Source organism: Lissotriton vulgaris, chromosome 9 (genome assembly GCF_964263255.1).
Source record: "Lissotriton vulgaris chromosome 9, aLisVul1.2, whole genome shotgun sequence".
In the NCBI taxonomy this organism is placed as follows: domain Eukaryota; kingdom Metazoa; phylum Chordata; class Amphibia; order Caudata; family Salamandridae; genus Lissotriton; species Lissotriton vulgaris.
Window position 1 is genome coordinate 543,192,920 of NC_141697.1, and position 19,567 is coordinate 543,212,486.

At 49.1% G+C, this 19,567-nt stretch overlaps 1 protein-coding gene across 2 annotated transcripts in view; it reads right to left on the minus strand.

Annotated features, from left to right (window-relative positions):
- SYVN1 (synoviolin 1) overlaps positions 1 to 19,567 on the minus strand; it is a 267,012-nt gene that overhangs the window by 24,420 nt on the left and 223,025 nt on the right. For both annotated transcript variants that reach the window (XM_086938027.1, XM_086938028.1), the window contains exon 15: positions 7,063 to 7,211. In XM_086938027.1, the coding sequence (XP_086794153.1) occupies positions 7,063 to 7,211 (149 nt within the window). The remainder of the gene's footprint in view (positions 1 to 7,062; positions 7,212 to 19,567) is intronic.

The following is a 19,567-nucleotide window of genomic DNA, read 5'->3' on the forward strand; positions in this document are numbered from 1 at the left end:
TTTAATCTTCCTCCCACTGGTGTCATGTGGTCGTAGGTGTTTAGATTGTCCTGACCCCTTCGTACGTGGTGCCCCCTGGGATCTTTTCTGTGGTCGGGCACCCGTAGGTCCTTGAAGTCACTTCGAGGTGGGCTGCTGTCCCCCTCTTCTATTCTGGCCACGTCCATTTCTCCCTCGAAAGGACTGACCTCTTGGCTGGTACTGCCAGGACTGCTTCTGGTGACCCTCCTGAGCCTGCGAGTCTGCCTGGTTCGCTTGCTGGAAGGCCTGGTGCGATGTACCTGGCTGGTTTTCACCTCTTCCGCCGTGCCTCCGTGCCGGGGTGCCTCTTCTATTGCCTCTGAACTGCAATGCCCCCATGGATCTTGCCGTCTCGTTATCTTTTTTGAGTTGGCATAGTTTCTCGTCCACCGTTGCTCCGAAAAGCGTTTCGCCGTTGAACGGTGTGTTCAGGATACTGTGTTGTACCTCGGGTTTGAACCCTGAAATCCTGAGCCAGGCGTGTCTCCTTTCCGTGACACCCATCATCATGAGCCTGCTGGCGGTGTCTGCTCCGTCCAGGGCCGTTTTAAGGCAAGAATTTGCCGCGTTTTTTCCTTCTTCAATCAATTTCTCTGCCCTCTGCCTGGCATCCTGGGGTAGGTCCTTCACCAACTGCCCCAGCCCCTCCATGATCTGGTACATGTGCCTGTTTAATAGGGCGTTGGAGTTAGCCATGCGCCAGTGGGTCGCGGCATTCCGTTCGATCCTTCTCCCTACCAGATCCATCCTCTTGCTCTCCTTATCCGGAGGCGGGCCAGAGGTAGTGGATACGCTCGCCCTCTTCCTAGCTGTGGCCGTGATAATGGAGTCAGCGGAGACCTCGCCCCGAATGTAGGCCGGATCCTTTGAGGAGTGCTTGTACTTTTTCTCTGTTCTGGGAGTTACCGCCTTGCATGTTGCGGGCTCTTTGAACGCTTCCTTTCCCTGAGCCAAGACGCTCTAGAGCATTGGAAGAACTGGCTTCTTGTTTGTGTTGGGAGCAAGGTCTCTAGCAGGAAGTATGCTTTCTGCTTCTACTCGTCGAGCTTTAGCTTGAATGCAGCTGCGGCAGATTGTATCGCCGCGTTGTATGCCCCGATGTCGTCCGGCGGCGAGGGCCTCGAGGGGTATGAGTCGACCGCCTCTTCCGGGCTCTCGGTGTCGACGTCTAGGTAATCCTCCTCGCCTGGGTCAGAGGTGGCCGACTCGGAGTCCAACCTACTGCCCTCTTCCTCCTCATAGCTGTAATCCTCGTAGGGATTCTCTTCACCTTCCTGGTCGTCGACCATCTCGTCGCTAGGCACCTGGTCGTCGACCTGTTCTTCCTCTTCGACCAGATCTAGCACGGCGTGCTTGGTCTTGTGTGGAATTTTGAAGGCACTCATCTCGGCGTTAAAATCTTTTCTCCGCTGCAAGAGGCTTGCCATTTCGGCTTCTAGCCGCCACCTTTTCCTGTCCATCTCGGCCGCGTTTTCGGCTTCGTAACGTTCGGCCCCTCTCTTCGTCGGCTGGCTCGGCGGCGAGACTCTCGGCGTCGATGGCTTGGACGTCGAACTGGCTTTCGGGTCCTTGGACGGCGCCGAGGCTTTAGGGTCTTTCTCCCTCGACGTCGATCGGTCCCTTTCGGTGACGATCTTCGACGCTTTCTGCTGAACAGCTCTCGGCGCCAGGGACTCCTTCTCCGAGGATCCGCTGGGCCTGTTTGTGGTCGCGGACGGCAGATGTCGCTGCGTCGGCGCCTTCGGGCTCTTGCCCTCGTGCTTTCGAGACTCAGAGTCTCTCGTGTTCTTGTGGGACGTCGAGTCTCCTACCTTATCAGGCGTCTTCTTGTAATCGGTCTCTACGACCGTGTAGCTGTCGTCTTCGGCGGCAGCGTTGTCCTCTTCCTCCGAGGACATCCCCAGCTCGTACAGCGATGGCGTCGGGGATTTTCCTTCGAGGGTGGCGTGTGCTACCCTCTGTCTCTTCCTCACACGAAGGGTCTTCTGGGCGTAGACGGAGCAGGCGTTGCAGTCCTCGCTTCTGTGTTCTACCGGCAGGCAAAGGTTGCAAACTGGATGCTGGTCTTTCTGCGCGTACTTGTGTCTGCAGTTCGGGCAGAACTTGAACGGCGTGTTGTCCATCCTCGTGCGTTCAGGCCTCCCTGACCGCGTGGACGTCGACGATCGTCGAAGTTCTCGAGGTTTTCACCTTCTTTTCTCTTCGTCAATGTTCTGTGAAGTCTTCTTCCGTCTTCTTCTTCCAATATCTTGTCCAACTTCCAATCTTTTCAGTACTTTCTCCAAAAATGTCTGGAGCCCAACGGGAACGATCCAGACCCGACCGCGGAAAAAAGAATCTGAAGATGGCGCCCAAGAGTGGGAGCTTCCGCAGGAAGCATGCCGACGTCACCGGAAATGCACCCGAGGAGGTGTGACGCCGACGCCCACAAGGGCTACAAAAAAAAAAAAAACACAAAGAAAAGACTACGAATCCGGACCCAACCACAAGACCGCGGAATATGCACAGCATAGTGAATCCAGAAAGATTCACGCTGCAAAACTTCTAGTGTAGCACAGCAGATAGCTATAGCAGAGTTTTGAACCATGCATGTCGGTCCCATGCTGGGCCAATTAGAGTTAATGTGAGGGATCTCTGCCGGAGTTTCTGAACCTCGCAAGGAAGAAGGGGATGGAAAAGCACAGGCAAATATCCCTGATCACTCGATCCACAGGGCATTGCCCCAGGATCGAGGGTGAGGAAACCGGAGGCAAAGCTTAGGCATTTTGGCATTCTGAGGTGTGGCAAAGAGATCCACCTCCAGGGTTGGAAGTAGGAGTGGAGTAGTGTTGAGTTGACTTCTCACTTATGTGCTTGCTGGTGCATTCCGCAGAGCTTCTATGCAAATTCGTTGTCCACCCTTGGTAGGTATTTTGCTAGGAGGTGGCTGTTGTGATGTATGGCCCAGTACCATACGCGCTCCGCTATCTGTGAGAGCTGTATAGAGTGTGTGCCCCCCTCTTTTTTTAATGTAGTTCATGGCTGTCAAATTAACCGTGTAGGTGAGAACCACTTTGTGGTGAAGATGTTGAGAGCTAGTTGAATTACAAGAAGATCTTGGTAATGATGTGCCGATGCTTCTGCACCGAAGACCACTGCCTGCGCTTTGAGATCTAGCATGTGTGCCAGCAACCGCGAAAGGAAGAGTCTGTTGTGATAGTCACTCGCAGAACGGGGACCTTGAAGGGGCAACCTGCAACAGACGTTTGCTGTTCCACCACTGCGGAGACCGTTGGGTCACCAGCAATATGAACCTTAGCTCTTAACGGTGCCTCTCCGCTTGGGACTATTGTGACTAAAAGGGGACGCATGTGCAGTCGTGCTTGTGGTACTATGGAGATACAGGAGGCTACCATATCCATAAAACACACTACCATTTTTACTGTGACTTGATGACGTGGTTAAAGAAAATGCAATACAAACTGTATATTTTGTACCCTTGCAGGACTGGCATAAGCTTTCCCTGCGATGGAGCTTAGAGTAGCGGAGAAGAATGGCTGTATTTATGAAGGTTGTAGGTGAGATTTTGTAACATTGAGCGTAAAACCCAAGTTGTGAAGAAGGCGATTACCTTATGAGCGTTTTGTAGGCATTGCTGTTTGCTTGCACTCTTGATCATCTAGATATCTCTTTCTGAGATGAGCAACTACTACTGGAGGGCATTTGTGAACACTCTTGGTGCAGTAGTGACTCAGAATGACAACATTTTGAACTGATAATGTTACCCACTTACTTGAAAATGGAGGTAGCGTCAATGGGCTGGGTGTATGTGTATATGGAAATAGGAGTCCTTGAGGTCTATGGCTGTCCTGAAGTCTCCTTGCTGCAGTGGCGATACGACTTCTTGTAGCATAACCATGTGGATGTACTTGTTGAGTGGCCGGAGGTCTAGTATAGGTACTAAGCTGCCATCTTTCTTTGGAATGAGGAAATATAGTGAGCACACTCTGTGTCCCTGGTGTTGCTTTGGGACCGGCTCTATAGCTCCCTTTTGAAGCAGAGCTTGAATTTCTTCTTGAAGGGGTCTTAAGTATACCTTTGACATAGCTTGTGCACAAGGTGGGCTATTGGGTGGATTAGATGTGAGTTCTAGACAATATCCATCTTTTATTATTGAAATGACCCACTGAGGAGTGGTCATTAATACCCATCTGCGTGGTAGTCCTTTAACAGCCCACCCACTGGTGTTAAGTGAGAGTGCACCTGTGTGTGTATGGGGGGGGTCTGACAATGTCATTGCTTGGTGGAAGTGGTTCCTTTGGAAGTGGATCCATTACCTCATCTGCTGTTGGAATTACCTTTGAAGTGCGTTTTATAGTAAGATTCTCTTGAATATTGTGATTCAGAAGCGATTTATAAGGGGGTTCGTGGTCTTTGAACACCAGTGTTTGGAGGCCCGTCTGTACTGGCCCCTCCGAAAAGACTGTTTTGATATGTTTGAAGGGCACCTATGGCTGTGGCAGTGTCGCTGTCTTTTAAACTTTTTCAAGCATTTCATTCACTTGTGGGCCCAAGAGGTGTTCTCCATCTAAAGGTAGATTGAGGGGATATTGCTGGACACGGATTTTAAATCCTTACACTCTTAACTAAGCGTGGCGTCTAATAATGCTGGTGTCAACCTCCCTTGCACCAGTGGCTGCAGCGTCAAAAGAACATTGAATTGTAACGTTAGATATAATCCTCCCCCCTTCAACTAACTTTGAGCCCCTTTCCTTATATTGGTCAGGAAGGTATTGTAGTAATTCCTGCATCACATCCCACTGTGCTCTGTTATATCGAGGGAAGTCCTACAGGATTGGTGATCCAAAAGTAGGTGTGCTGCCTCCACAGCTACATGTTTACCTGCAGGATGTCATTTCTTGTACTCCTTGTCTGTAGGATGAGCATCCTTGTGAGTTGGCATCAATGTACACCACAAAAGAATCAGGGGGAACATACCCTTTGTTGTACATTGGGTCAGTTGGTAAGGGTTTTCTACTTATCAACCTAAGGTGTAAGTACCCTTGATTTGACTGGTCATTTAAAAATGTCTGTGATGGGTTTAAGCATGCCTTTTAGTAAGGGTAAAAATTGGACGGTGTGTTATGTTTTGGATAGTGTCTCCACAAGGAAGTTGTTATCGTCCTCTATTGTGTGAATGTCAACATTATGATATTCCGTAGCTTTGCGTAGTATCTCATTGTATATAGTGGTATCATCTGGTGCTAAAGGTTTGGAGGGGTATAGATCTGGGTCTTCTTGTGGGTCTGCATTACAGTCATCCCAGGGTTGAACCAGCATATCTGTATCACCTCGTGGGTCATGAAAGGAAAGAGTGTATTAGGGGTCTATATTCTCCCCAATACCGCAGTCCCCTTGAGAAGAAGTGGTTACCCTTGTGGGTAAGCATAAGGGGAGTGTTGTGGAGACGTTGGTAGAGGTAGATCTGGCATTGCTTATAGAAAGAGTAAGAGGGGAAGAAGAGGTATAGGCAGAGGTGGAGTAGGTGGTAGAGGAAGTGGAAGTTAAAAAAAACAGAACTAGTGCTCTGTCCTTATGTTTTTTTTCATGGGTGGGGCGCTTCAAGGTTGCGGCCCTATGATCTCTTCCTCTAAAGTCTTTTGTTAATGTCTCTGCAGGTGGAAGAGGTGGCTTGGTTACCACCCTGCCACTATCCGAGTTTATGACCAGATTTTTTTTTCCTGTAGTTTACCTAAAATAGGCTGAATAGGCTGTTTTTTGGGCTCTGTGTGGGTTTGTATTGTATTCGGTGCCAAGACTGTTTTAGGCATGGAAGCCTTAGTGTCCGAAGAAGTTTTTGATGAGGATTTAAGAGTCAAGGTCAGCTTGTGGTAGAGGTGTTTTTGGCACCAACGGGGTTTTCAGCTCCGACAGCAGCATGGAGTCTGCAGGTGCCCTGGGGTTTCTGAACCAGTTTTTCAGCTCTAAAGGTTTTTCTCCCGTCAGTTGTTTTTTTTCGAAGACGGCTCCGAAAGAAGCTTTGATGTTCGAGGAGTCAGTGGTCTCATTCTTCAGTGATCTTTCAGGGTAGTTTTGGCAGAGAAATGGCTGTCTGCTCCTTTGCCTTGTGCTGGATACCTCCATGGCCTGGGGGCAGAGGGGTTCTGTGAGCCTGTGTCTGTACCTTTGATTGTGTCTGGAAGGTGTTCACCACAGTACTGACATGCCCCTTGGAAGCAATCAGTCTGGTTTTAGGTTCATTGTCTTAGTCAGACCCTTGCCCATTGTTGGGGAGAAGAATGGGGTTGTCAAGTGAAGCAACTTGTGCCTCTGACTCTTCTTCCATGTCGCCCTCAGGGTGGAGACTGTGTTCTGTATCCGATTGAGTCTGGTGCCCAAAGATATCAGGTATCTTCAGTTCGGTGTGCCTGCATTGTGCTATGTGCCCAGCCTCGGTCCCTTGGCTGTGGAAGCATTTCCTTTGAACTGAAGGCCAGGCACACTTCACATGATGCCTAGTCATGTTTTGGAAACAGGCAAGGGTTGCAGACTGGATAGTGACTTTGCCTGGAATATTTTGTGAGGCATCTGGAGAAGAAGCAGAAAGGAGTTTTTTTCCATTACTTCATTTGAGTTGAGTGAAGGAAGAAGGCGAGGAAAATTAGAAGTCGAAGTAGAGCTTAGCTCAGGCAGGCTGCGAAAAAACACAGTTTTTGCTCTTTTCCCTCTGGGAGCCGTCTAAGGGTGATGAATTGTTAACCGAAAGGCCAGTTAAACTATGTTGATGCATCGAGGTAGCCGTATGAACCAGATGGTGGAGAAAAAAATCTAACAAAGGAGCTGATGAGCAAACAATGCAGACTTTAGGAGTCACTGTACCTCATGACTAGAAAGACTTCTTTTAAGAAAAAAAAATTGCAAACATCTAACACTAGAGGGCAGGAGTATGCCATGCATATGTATCTACAGCCAACACAAGCTCTGCATAAATTATATCAATCTATGAAATCAAGCTCTCAAGAAAAAGGACAAAAATACACAGAACAAGGTTTTTTCTTTCACCTGTATGGTCCAAGGAGGCCAATTCCTCAACTGCGGCAGAGGTGGATGGGGTTACGTTATCTGTACTCAAAGTGGTAGTATTGCTGGTAGATACAGGAGCTGATTTAGGGCTAGGCGGAGCAGCTGCTGCAGGGGGTGGACGAGGAGGCCTAGAAAACATGAAATGTATTATCACAAATATCTGTTGTCACAACACCATGGCATCTGGGTAAACAACAGAAACAATTCCATTTAGTGAGGTGCACAGCAACTTGCATCAAGGAGAGATCAAAAGATGGTATGAAGCACAAAAAAAGGGTAAATCCCTTATGGTGAAAAAAGATTACAGGGCATTTATTCTTAAGCTAATGCATAACTCCAAAAACTAAGATTGTGAAAGCAAGAAGCTAGTATACCAATGCCTGAATTAGCAGTTTATGGAGTTACCTGTGATTTATTTTGTCCTCATTCAGAGGTGAATAATTTCCTGAGGTTTAAAAGTGCCCCACAATATCAAATGTTTTATAAATTAATCACTGGCCTTGACCGATGTGCCTGCTTTGGAACATGTTAGCGATCAAAGGGTGACCCGCATAAGGAGAACTGGGGATAACTAAATGCTGTTAAGTATAAAATATTCTAATGAAGGGATACAAAACAACTGGTCAAAGTTCAGTCTGAGTGTGTGAAATCATTTCTTGCCCTGATAAAGCTTTACTGCTCGCTCACACTACCACAAATCGAGAGTAAGGCATTATCTACTTCTACCTCTGTAAGACTTTGGGGATCCACTGGACTCTGCGCACACTATAACTTACTTTGGTATAGTCTATACAGAGCCAGCTTTCTACAGTATTGATATCTTCCAATATGCTGAAAGTGCAAACAAGTGTACTTCAATGAATGTATAACCTAAGTAACTATGAAGAAATGTCAGAGGCTTCAAATTATGTTCGATATTAATGGATGAAATGGTGTTAGGCATGCTACAGAAAAAATCCTCAATTTACTATCTCATGTACCTGCTGTTGCCTGACAGGTTTCCATAATGTACCTATATGCTTGTAGGAGATTTAAACCTACAATCTAACAAATCAGTCCAGCAGCCAAACTGAGTCTTGGGAGTCTGGATACCCAATTAGTCCCCAGTGCATCCTTAGGTGATAGAGTAAAGGAGGAAATCTTCTTTAGTGTGCTTCGATTGGGCACGAGAGTTGAGAACAACAGCCATAATGCCCAAATTGAAACTAGTATCAAAGTAACTTTAGCTAACCTGTCCGACCACCAATACCAGTGGAAGCGCAGGGAAACATATTTGTGGTGTTGCCATACAAAGTGAGTTGTAGTCCACTACCATGTAGGTCACTTGGAATCGTTGTCAAACATTCTTTGTTTTACTTTGTGGTAAACAAATCTATTAGAGGATGTCCACATGATGTTGCCAAATTCCTGCTTGTACGTTTCCTGACTGAGCCCTATTTGCGTCTCCAACAAGTTTGCAGCCCCCCAGTGAGTGTTGGCCAGTCCACTAAAACTTCATCTTCATTGCCCAGTGCTGAATAGTCTAGTACTGTCTAGAAAGTGTTGGGGAAGTGAAGGAAGCTGGCTCCTTATTACACAGTGTACCTTATTTTGGTCCACTATATGAGTCTAGGCAAACCCCAAGGGAATTACAGAAGCACAAATGGCACCCCAAATGCTCTCTTTTGTGGCAGTGTGGGTGAGCATTTCGGCATCTCAGAAGGTAGTGTTAAGCATGAATTGCACCCACAAAGGCAGTAAGTGAGACCACGTTGTAGGAATGTGCCCCTTTTTGACATGGTAACGCCCCACCCCCAAATTTTTGCATAGTAAACAATGCAATTTCAAATAAAAGCACGCTGGATTCCTACTGACTAGGTTCCCAGAGCCACAGCGCTTTCCAAAAACTACAATTGTTCCCCCAATTGGCAAAACCTTTAGCACCCTCTGTAAGTCCCTAGTAAATGGTACCCAGGTACCTAGGGCATGAGGCACTGAAGAGGGTCCCTAAGGGCTGCAGCACAAATTGTGCCACCCTAAGGAACCCCTCACCAAGCACATGCAAGTGACATTGCAAGCCCTAGCAAAGCAAGAGATTCATAGAAATTGGAAAGCCCCTGGAGAGCCCAGAATAGCAGGGTGGCGAAATGAGATGGAGAAATGGGCAGGTTAGGAAGGGGAAGTGCTACTCAGAGAAGCTAAAAGTGGCATTTGGCCCATTGAAATAGCACAGGTTTGGGAAACACCGATGGACTCCTTAAGGGACCCACACCCAGATACACGAGAACCAACCCGGAGGGCCCACCTGCGCCGATTCCTCTTCTACCTTAAGAGCCTTGCTCAGCCATATATTCTTGAGACTCCACATTGTATGTGCATCACCCTTCGACTGCGTGTGACGCAAGACTAGTATTAGACTATCAGTAGCTTGCTTGCCCTCAGTACATAACTATTGTAAGACAGAACAGACTCATGATTGGGGGTGGAGTAAAGGGGTTATGCCAGTTGTCATTATTATATTATGTGGAGATATCGGACTTCTAAAAAGGCCTCTGAGGTGATGTTGCCTTAATAGAAGACTGCTGTACTATTGACACATTTTTCTATAAAATTTGCTTAAGAAAAAAAACAACAAAAAAGTCCATTGCAGGCTGCGTGTCTTGGTGCAGACAAAAGTGAAAACATGATAGGTCACACATAAAACGTAAACGTGGTTACTTATATAGCACACGTATCACCCCAAGGGGTCTCGCGGCGCTTGCTTTGGGAACCCGTCCTGGTATTCCCCTGTGTGATAACCCCGGCAGGGTATCCACAAGGTGAAAGCCAGGCATCCCGTCGCGAGGGGCCGTAGTGGCGATTAAGCAAGCTATTGCCCAGAGTCGCAGAGTGTGAACCCGTGAGTCGAGTAGGCACCGGAGCGAGAATTATCGAGTTCGGTGAATTTTTGAGCCCAAGATCCGCCGAGGCGGGGAATTGAACCCTGGTCCAGGACCGATCTCAGCTTCCAGGTCTGCCGCCTCTAATCCCCGAGCCACACTTCTCCACCTAACAGTGTTCTTTGTCCCCTGAAACTGCATGTGATATTTGTAAGTCATCCTTACAGCAGGCCTGATAGTCCTATGGCAGGGTGCTGAATATTACATGTGAAGGCACCTGCATGAGCAGACACTCCCCTGTGCTGGTCAGTCCTATTACTGCCAATGCAAGTGGACAGGGAAGCGTTTTTATAACAGTTTGAAACTTTTAGTAAGCTAGCAAAAATCAACCAGGCTATATTTTAAAACAGTCTAACTGTCAATGATACTTTTTACATTTGTAAAAAAGGACTGTGGGACTTAAAGCCCTGACACACCAGATTAAAAAGATAAAAAATACAGAAGGGGGGGTGGGTTAGGTGGAATTGAATTTTTGGGGGGGCATTCCAAAGTAAATTGTGGATTACTTAATCGAATAACAATACAGTGGTACAGTAAATGCTAAGTTTGGACCCCACTACTGTACCACCAATGTAGGAAGCTGGCTCTCTATACAGTGTACCGAAATGAGGTACACTATGCAGAGTCCAGGCAAACCCCAAAGGAATTACACATGACAGCCAAATGCTCTCTTTTGTGGTAATGTGGGCTAGCAGTTAGGCATATCAGCGGGTAGTGCTAAGCATTTATTACACATACAAAAGCAGTAAATGACACACACACTCAATAAAGAGATCTGACACCAATTTAGAATAATAACACTCACTCATATATATTAATTTTGATACCAAGATCAGTGCAATCTGGTAAGTACTTTTCGAGCTATGAATTGATAATTTTTTTTTTAAATGGTGCATTTTCTGTATCAGCAATGTTATCCTATGGAGGAAAAACATGCATTGCATTGGACACTTGGCATCGACTTACAGGACTGTTCTTCTGGACTTGAGGTGAGTCACCTTGGGAGACTCAGGGGCGGCCAAGTGCAGAGGTGTGTCGCAGAGTCGAGTGTCCCAATCACTTCAATGGGAAAACGGTCCGGTTACAAAGAGGCTGCAAGCTGGGACGGGAGACCAGTCTGGGGAAACCTACAGGGGTGTTCCACCGATGAGACCTTCGTGCACATGGGAAACGTTCTGTCCAATTCTCCTCGGGCTGTGGGGCTAGGGCGCTGTGGTGTCTTTTGCCATTGGATCCGGTGCTGGAGTTTCTCGCGATTGGAGGTGTGCTGCAGAAAGAAGCTGCAGGCGGCAACTGGAAATTCAGTCTGGGCAAACCCAAGCGTGGGCTTCGCTTTTGGGGGCCTGGGGATCCTGTTGGCACCGTCACCTCTCATGTACTCTGGTGCGCGGGTGCTTTGAGGCATCGGGTGGTGGCAGTCACAGACTCATGTCTTGGTTTTTGTTTTACAGAAAAGGGGCAAATAGGACAGCTGGGCAGCTCTCAATGTTCCTGAAGTCTCTCGATCTGCAGGTCTGTCTTCCTTGGTGTTGGTGTCCAGTCTAGGCAAAACAATGGGTCCAGTCCCTCAGGTATTGGCTCTATGCTGCTCTGCTTGATCCTGGTGACCTCTCACTCGGTGGAAGAATAGATCTGTTTTTCAGAAGCACATGGTCATCCTCCTAGGGAGCTGCTAGGTCAGGTTGGCCAGGAAGCGGCAACTCAGTGAAACGCACCTTGTGTCTTTGGTGCCTGCGGCTGCAGGGGAGTAGCTCCTCTACTCCAAAGGAGTTTCTTCAGGCAACTGGTAACCCACTGGCTGCCCTCCAGGTTTCTTGGAGACTTCGTGCAATTTCTGAACAGGTGATGTTATCCTAAGGAGGAAAGACATACAATGCATACAGGTACTTCACAGCGATTTATGGGACCAATCTCCTGGTCTTAAGCTAAGTATGGGGCAAGGTTCAAGGCAGCACCAACAGGTCACCTCGGGCACCCTGGGGCGCATGGGTGCAGATATGATTTTTAGCTTCCGGTGCTCAATGTTATCCTATGGGGGATGGGGGGCGGGCGACAACATACTGCATTCGGCCACTTCACAGCGACTTACGGGACTAATGTGCTGGGCTTAAGTCAAGTATGGAGCAAGGCCCAAAAAAACAACAAAAGATCACCACAGGAGGCTCTAGTGCACCTTGGTTCAGAGGTGTGTTACGGCATAGAGTTTTACATTTACTTTAATGGGGAACGGTCCGGTTGCAAAGAGGCTGGGACTATGAGACAAGTCAGGCTGAACCAAGAAGGCGGCTCAGGTCTCACAATGCTCTGGGACGTGGAGACGCCTTTGGTCCTCTTCTCCTCGGGCCAAGGCGGCTACGTGCAGTGGTGCTTTGAGTTTTCACTTGGAGTAGAGTGGGCCTGCACAAAGGCTGCCAGCGGCATTGAAGTGTCCACTGTGGACAAATCCAAGATGGGCTTTGTCTCTGCAGATTCGGGGGGGACCAAACTGGCACCACTGCTGACTTCAACTCAGGCTAGAGGGCACAGGTGCAGTGGTGCTTTCTGGTGTCAGGATTTGCAGTGGCTGGAGTGCTCAAAGTTCTTTTGGAGTGCCTGCAGGATGCAGGGAAGCAGCTCCTTCTACTCCTACTCCATAGGAGTATACAGTAAAATATAGTACGAATATGCTACTTACCAGTATGCATCTGTTCTTGGCATGTAGGGCTGCTGACATTCATATCTGTGCATAGATCGCCGCCTAGTGTTGGGTCCGGATGATCGCACATTGTTGTCCTGGAAGAGTCTTCGAAGTATCACGAGATAGGTGGCTCCTCCCCTGGACTACAGTGCGCATGGGCATCGGCTCCATCCTCAGATTGTTTTTAGCCATTGTGGCCAAGATGGAGTGAAACTAAGTGAATGATGACCATGCTAGAAGTATGTGTGAATTCTGCAGCTGCTACAGGCGCCGGGGAGGAGGGTGGGCGATATGAATGTCTGCAGCCCTACATGCCAAGAACAGATGCATACTGGTAAGTAGCATATTCGGTTCGAGGCATGTGGGCTGCTGAATTCATAACGGTGATGGATCAAGCCCTGATCTTTGGACTGGGTAAGAGTGGTCTGCTCAATTCAGACACTCTGTTCATCACCACCCCCTTTTGTAAATCGATTTTGGCCACTATAGGTGTGGCAGGGTATACTCAGACATGAGTCCCTTTCTCACTGCTCCATCAGGATTCAAGCAAGCCGGGCCGAAGACGGCTGAAATGCCAGAAACCGGTCCCCGGTAGCTTGTCTCCTTTCTGGTAAAGAATTGGCTTGGTAGTTCAGTCTGCCCTGTTCCCATGATGCACTGGGCCAGGGACAGACTGATTTGCATATAGCCAGGTTCTGAGCTGGGATGGGGCAGTGAGATAAATAACGGTGATGGATCAAGCCCTGATCTTTGGACTGGGTAAGAGTGGTCTGCTCAATTCAGACACTCTGTTCATCACCACCCCCTTTTGTAAATCGAATTCATATCTGTGCATAGAATACATAGCAGTCCCTCCATTAACGGCGGCCGCCCGTGCCAGCTGCAGCAGTTTGGAAAAGTGTTTTTAGAACAGCCTGCCCTACAGCTGCCTGCTGTTTGGAGTGCACATCAACACAATAATGCTTTGTAAATGTGTGTGTGGTAGACCATGTGGCTGCTCTACATATGTCTTCCAAAGGAATATTTCCAAGCAAAGCCATGGAGGCCCCCAACTTTCTGATGGAGTGGGCCCTTGGTGGAATGGTGAGAGTACGTTTGGCTTTCAGATAGCAGATCTGAATACATTTTACGATCCACCTAGCTATACCAGCTTTGGAAATGGGGTTACCTTTGTGTTGTGGCGCAAAGGCAACAAAGAGTTGTTTAGTTTTCCTAAAATCCTTGGTCCTATCAATGTAATACATCAGGGCCCTTTTGAGCTCACTAACTCGTCGCAGCGATGTAATCGCTATAAGGAAGCTACTTTCCAAGTCAAGAATTGAATCTCGCAGGAATGCAGTGGTTCAAAGGGGGGACCCATCAGCCTGGTGAGGACCACATTGAGGTTCCACTCCAGAGCTGGCGGAGTCCGCGGAGGAATGACTCGCTTGAGCCCTTTTAGAAAGGCTTTAATGGCAGGCATCCTGAAAAGTGAGAGGAGCTGCCTGTTTTGGAGATAAGCAGCCATTGCAGATAGATCTATACGAATGGAAGCATAGGCCAAATTACATTTGCACAGATGGAAAAGATAACAAATGATGTTCTGAATAGATGCATCTAGCGGGTCAATGTTGTGGTCTGCACAATAAATGACAAACCGCTTCCACTTTGCCGCATAGCATGCTCTTGTGGTGGGCTTCCTCGCCTCCCGGATGATGTCCATGCAGTCAGGAGGCAAGTTTAGGTAGCCAAACTAAGACCTCAGGAGCCAGATCGCCAGGTTGAGCTGTTGCGGATCTGGATGCTGAATGTCGCCATGGCTCTGCGTCAGAAGGCTGGGTGTGAGGCGTAGCCTATGATGCGGTACCACGGACAGTTCTAGAAACGTGGTGTACCATGGTTGGCGAGCCCACGTTGGAGCAACCAGGATGAGAGTCATCGAGTGCTGCCTGAGCTTGCGTGCCACCAGCAGTATCAGATGTGCTGGGGGAAAAGCGTACGCAAATCTGCCTGACCAGTTCATCCATATCGCATTGCCCTGCGACTGTGGGTGTGGAAACTTGGCGGCGAAGCTTTGGCATTTTGCGTTCTCCCTTGTGGCGAACAGGTCTATCTCTGGATGACCCCACTTTTGGAAGTACGGTTGGAGTACTGATGGATGTATCTCCCACTCGTGCACTTGGTGGCTGTACCTGCTGAGCAGGTCCGCCATCTGATTGTCCTTGCCCGGGAGGTGATCTGCCATGAGGAATATGTTCCTCTGAATGGCCCACTTCCACATGCTCTGAGCCAGATGAGACAGCTGCGGAGAGTGTGTACCTCCCTGCTTCTGAATGTAGTACATGGCTGTCATGTTGTCCGTCCGGATCAACACGACCTTGTTGCACAGATGTACTTTGAAAGCCTTTAGTGTCATGAAGATTGCCATCAGTTCCAGAACATTGATGTGCATCTTCCGTTGCTGTTGCGTCCATAGTCCCTGCACAGTGTAATGGAGTACATGAGCTCCCCATCCCTGGAGAGAAGCGTCCGTTGTCAGGATGATCTGTGGCACAGGCTCTTGGAACGGTCGTCCCTTGCAAAGGTTTCGTGGATTCCACCAATGCAGAGAGTTGTATGCCCGACCGCTCACCAACACTAGGTCTTTCAACTGCCCGTGAGCCTGAGTCCACTGACGTACTAGGCACTCCTGAAGCGGACGCATATATAGTCTCGCGTGCGGGACTATGGAGATGCAGGAGGCCATCATGCCTATCAACTGCATGAACACTCTCGCTGGAAGGGAGTGTTGAGGTCTGAATCTTTGTATCAGCGATTGAATGCTGCTGACCCTCAATGAATTTGGCTGTGCTGTGGCTGCAAGAGTGTTTATCGTCGCACCCAGATACTGCCTTATGTGGGCGGGCTGGAGGTGGGACTTTGGGTAATTCAGTGAGAATCCCAGGTCGTAAAGGAGGTGAATGGTGTGGGACAAGTGAGCGGCACACTGCTGGGCTGACTTCGCCTGGATGAGCCAGTCGTCCAGATAAGGGTAGACGTGAATGTTCAGTCTCCTTAGGTGCGCCGCCACTGTCGCCAGGCACTTTGTAAACACCCTGGGTGCCGTGGTGACTCCGAAAGGCAAAACCTGGAACTGGTAGTGTTGGTTTTGGATGGTGAACCGGAGGTATTTTCTTTGTGACGGGTGCAGCGGAATTTGAATATACGCATCCTTTAGGTCTAAAGTAGAGAGAAAATCCCCCTGACTGAGCAACGGGAGCACTTGCTGCAGGGTCAGCATATGGCAGTGCTCCGATAGCATGTACTGGTTGAGGGGCCTGAGGTCCAGTTTGGGTCTGAGGGACCCGTCCTTTTTTGGTATCAAGAAGTACAGGGAGTAGACTCCTGTGCCTCTTTCCTGCACAGGCACGAGCTCTATTGCCCCTTTTTGCAGCATGACGAGGACCTCCTGCTGCAATAAGTGCAAATGCTCGGCGGACATAGGACGGTGTCTTGGGGGTATGTTGGGTGGAGTGGATGTTAACTCCAGACAATAACCGTACTGTATAAGCTGTCTGACCCACCTGTCTGTGGTGATGGTTCTCCGGACCAGCAGGAACTGCTGAAGTCTCCCCCCGACCGGTGTTGTGTGGTCGGGGGGCAGTGACAAGGCGTCACTGTTTGCTGGTGGCAGAGGATCTGGAGTTGTTGTTTCCACGACCCCTGCCTTTGGCGCAGTTTCCACGATAGCCACCTCGAATTTTGTTGGTGTATGTGGATTGTGTGTTGCCTTTGTAGTACTGCGTGGTTTGGGAGAGCTGGCCTCTGGAAACTCCTCTAGTGCTTGAGCGACGAAAAGACCCACCCCTGAATTGCTGGGACTGTAAGGCACCCATGGACTTAGCAGTTTCAGTGTCCTTCTTAATCTTTTCTAAGGTGGTGTCAACCTCTGGGCCAAACAGGTGATCTGGATTCACTGTTCGATTAACCCCTTCCACACTCATGACGAGCTGGGCTCGTCATGGTGTAGCCTCCTCATACACTGATGACGAGCCCAGCTCGTCATAAAACAATGAAAATAGCAATTTCCCAGCACAGGAGGGGAATTGCCTTAGCAGCCATGGAGTTAAGGATGGTGGTCTGTACCTCTGGCTTAAATCCAGAGATTCTCAGCCAGGCATGTCGTCTCAGCTTGACACTAGTGTTGATAGCTCTGGCTGCGGCGTCAGCCGCGTCCAGTGCACATTTAATTGAAGCATTAGAGATAAGCTTCCCCTCTTGAATAAGCATCTCAGCTGCCTCCTTGTATTCATCTGGCAGGTGTTGCGACAGGGTCTCCAGTGTGTCATAGTGTGCCCTGTCATACCTCGCTAGAAGCGCTTGCGTATTGGAAATGCGCCAGATGTTGGCCGCTTGTGCTGCCACTCTTTTCCCTGATGCCTCAAACACCTTAGATTCCTTGTCTGGGGGAGGAGCATCACCCGTTGTCTGAGAATTCGCCCTCTTCCAGGCATTCGAGAAGACAAGAGAGTCCAGAGGCAACTGTCCTTTAATGTAGGTAGGATCAGTAGGCGCTGGTTTATACTTTTTCTCAATCCTAGGCTTTATCACCCTGGCTCTGGTAGGCTCCTTAAAGATCTCTCCAGCATGTTTTAAGACACCTTTAACATAGGTAGAGTCTTGACAGTTCTCTCTGAGACTGAAAAGGTATCAAAAAGTAAATCAACGTCAATAGGGTCAGCATGGAGCTGGACGTTGTGATTTTTAGCCGCCCGTTCAATGAGGGCATTGAACGCTGCTGAATCCTCTGTAGGAGATGTCTTCACAGAATAAAGTTGAGTGTCTTGTCCAGAATGAGGATCACCTGGGTCAGCACCGGCAGCCCAGGTTTCATTGGTATCATCAGGGTCTGTATAGACAGGATAGCTGTACTCATCATCGCCCTCCCCAGCGTCCACATCAGAGTAAGTGGGCGAGACATCATGAGTCTGTGGAGAAAGTGGTTCCACAAAGACAGGAGTGTAAGCAGAGTCCTTTCTTTTTAGAGGAATCTTGTAGGACTCCATTGGTTGTTCCGGGGCAATTTTTCGCTTGCGGAGGGAAAGTCTGCCCGTTTCGGCATCAATAAAATGTTCTTGTTGTTCGTCTACCGAAGATTGCCGATGCTTTAAGGTGGACACCACCGTCGACTACTTTGGCACCGAGGACACCTTCTCGTGGACGCTGGCGACCGCTCTAGGGGTGAAAGCCTTCGCGCCACCTTCGGCGGCAACGTGAAGTGAATGGGCGTCGACGCCTTGTGACGTTTCTCGACCGGCTTCGAAGGTGGAGGATCTTTTGGTCCGACAGCCGAGGCCTTCTCCTTGATGCGCTGTAGTGAGTCCGTCACCTGCTTGATGAAAGCGGCGGACGGGCGCGCCGAGTCGACGGGATCCTTCGAGGCCCCACTAGAAGTGGACTCTCGGGGTGAGCCGCTCTTGGCCTTGTCATGATGACGCGGAGTTTCGAGAACCTTCGGGTCACTGAGTCCTTTGTTGGTGTCGACCGCCTTCGGCGCCAACTTATTCGGCTCGACCACCTTGACTTTAGTCTTCGGCGCGGCAGACTTCGTCTCGACGCCCTTGACTTGAGCCTTCGTATCGACAACACCCTTCTGCTTCTTCGGCGCCGAGGCCTTGGATCCGACCAAAGTAATGCGCAATTTCGGTTTCGATTTTCCAGGGTGCGGCTCAATAGCAATGTCCGTGGCCGAGCCCGAAGGCGGGGCCGTAGAACCCATCGTAAGATCTTGGGTGAGGCCTAGTGGCGATCCCTCGACCTGAGCCTTATGAATCGGTACGGCCCCAGTGTCAGTGCGAGGTAGCTCTTCGTCCGAGCTATCCTCCATGGCCCCAAAGGCCCCGTCGTCGTCCCCTAACTCGTCGACGACTTCTTCAGCTTCGAACATTTTGGCGTCCGCGTCGTAGTTGTAGTCGACGTCTGACGCAGGATTCGACAGGTGGTCACCGATGTCCCGGTTAGCGGGAACAAGCCATGCAACTGGCTTCATCATGGTCCGGCGACAGACACTTGTTGCACACCGGGTGGACGTCGATGTGGGGATACTTTGAGTTGCAGACGGGACATGTCTTGAACGGACTTCGGTCCATGATGAACAGTCAATAGTGTCTTCTACTGGGCCTTCCGCGTCGAGAGCACGCGGTTCTTCAGACTCCGGCTCGGGACCGAACCGGAACAAGTAGGCACCGAACGCAAGACAATACCGACGAATAAAACTAAAGATCTTTTGGCCTTAAGAAAGTTTTTTTTTTCCGATTCCGACAGTGAACCAATATACATCCGAACCCAATGGCGGAAAAAAACAATCGGAGGATGGAGCCGATGCCCATGCGCACTGTAGTCCAGGGGAGGAGCCACCTATCTCGTGATACTTCGAAGACTCTTCCAGGACAACAATGTGCGATCATCCGGACCCAACACTAGGCGGCGATCTATGCACAGATATGAATTCAGCAGCCCACATGCCTCGAACACATAGTTCCCAATCCTGCTCCATGACTTATTTCACAGGCATTAATGCAAAGAGTGCAAACCCTTCTCCCACACCCTCAGGTATACATATCCCAGCGAATACACAACTTAATCCATCTTTACAAAGTAGTATTACATTTTCCATTTTCTGAGCCATTAAGGCTTCCAGGAAGTTAACAGAGGATTGTATTGTTGCTTGATATTTATTCCATCACAGGACGGGATAGTCTATCCACAGGGACCATATCTCATCAAATTTGTGGGGTCACCCTCTACGGTAATGCAGAATCCGCTCTTCCCCAAGACACTAGTACATAACTCACCAAATTTCACTGTTATCTGGCAGCTTTCACTGCTCTGAGCTACTTCTCTTTCGTAATGTGCAGCCTAGGTTCACAAA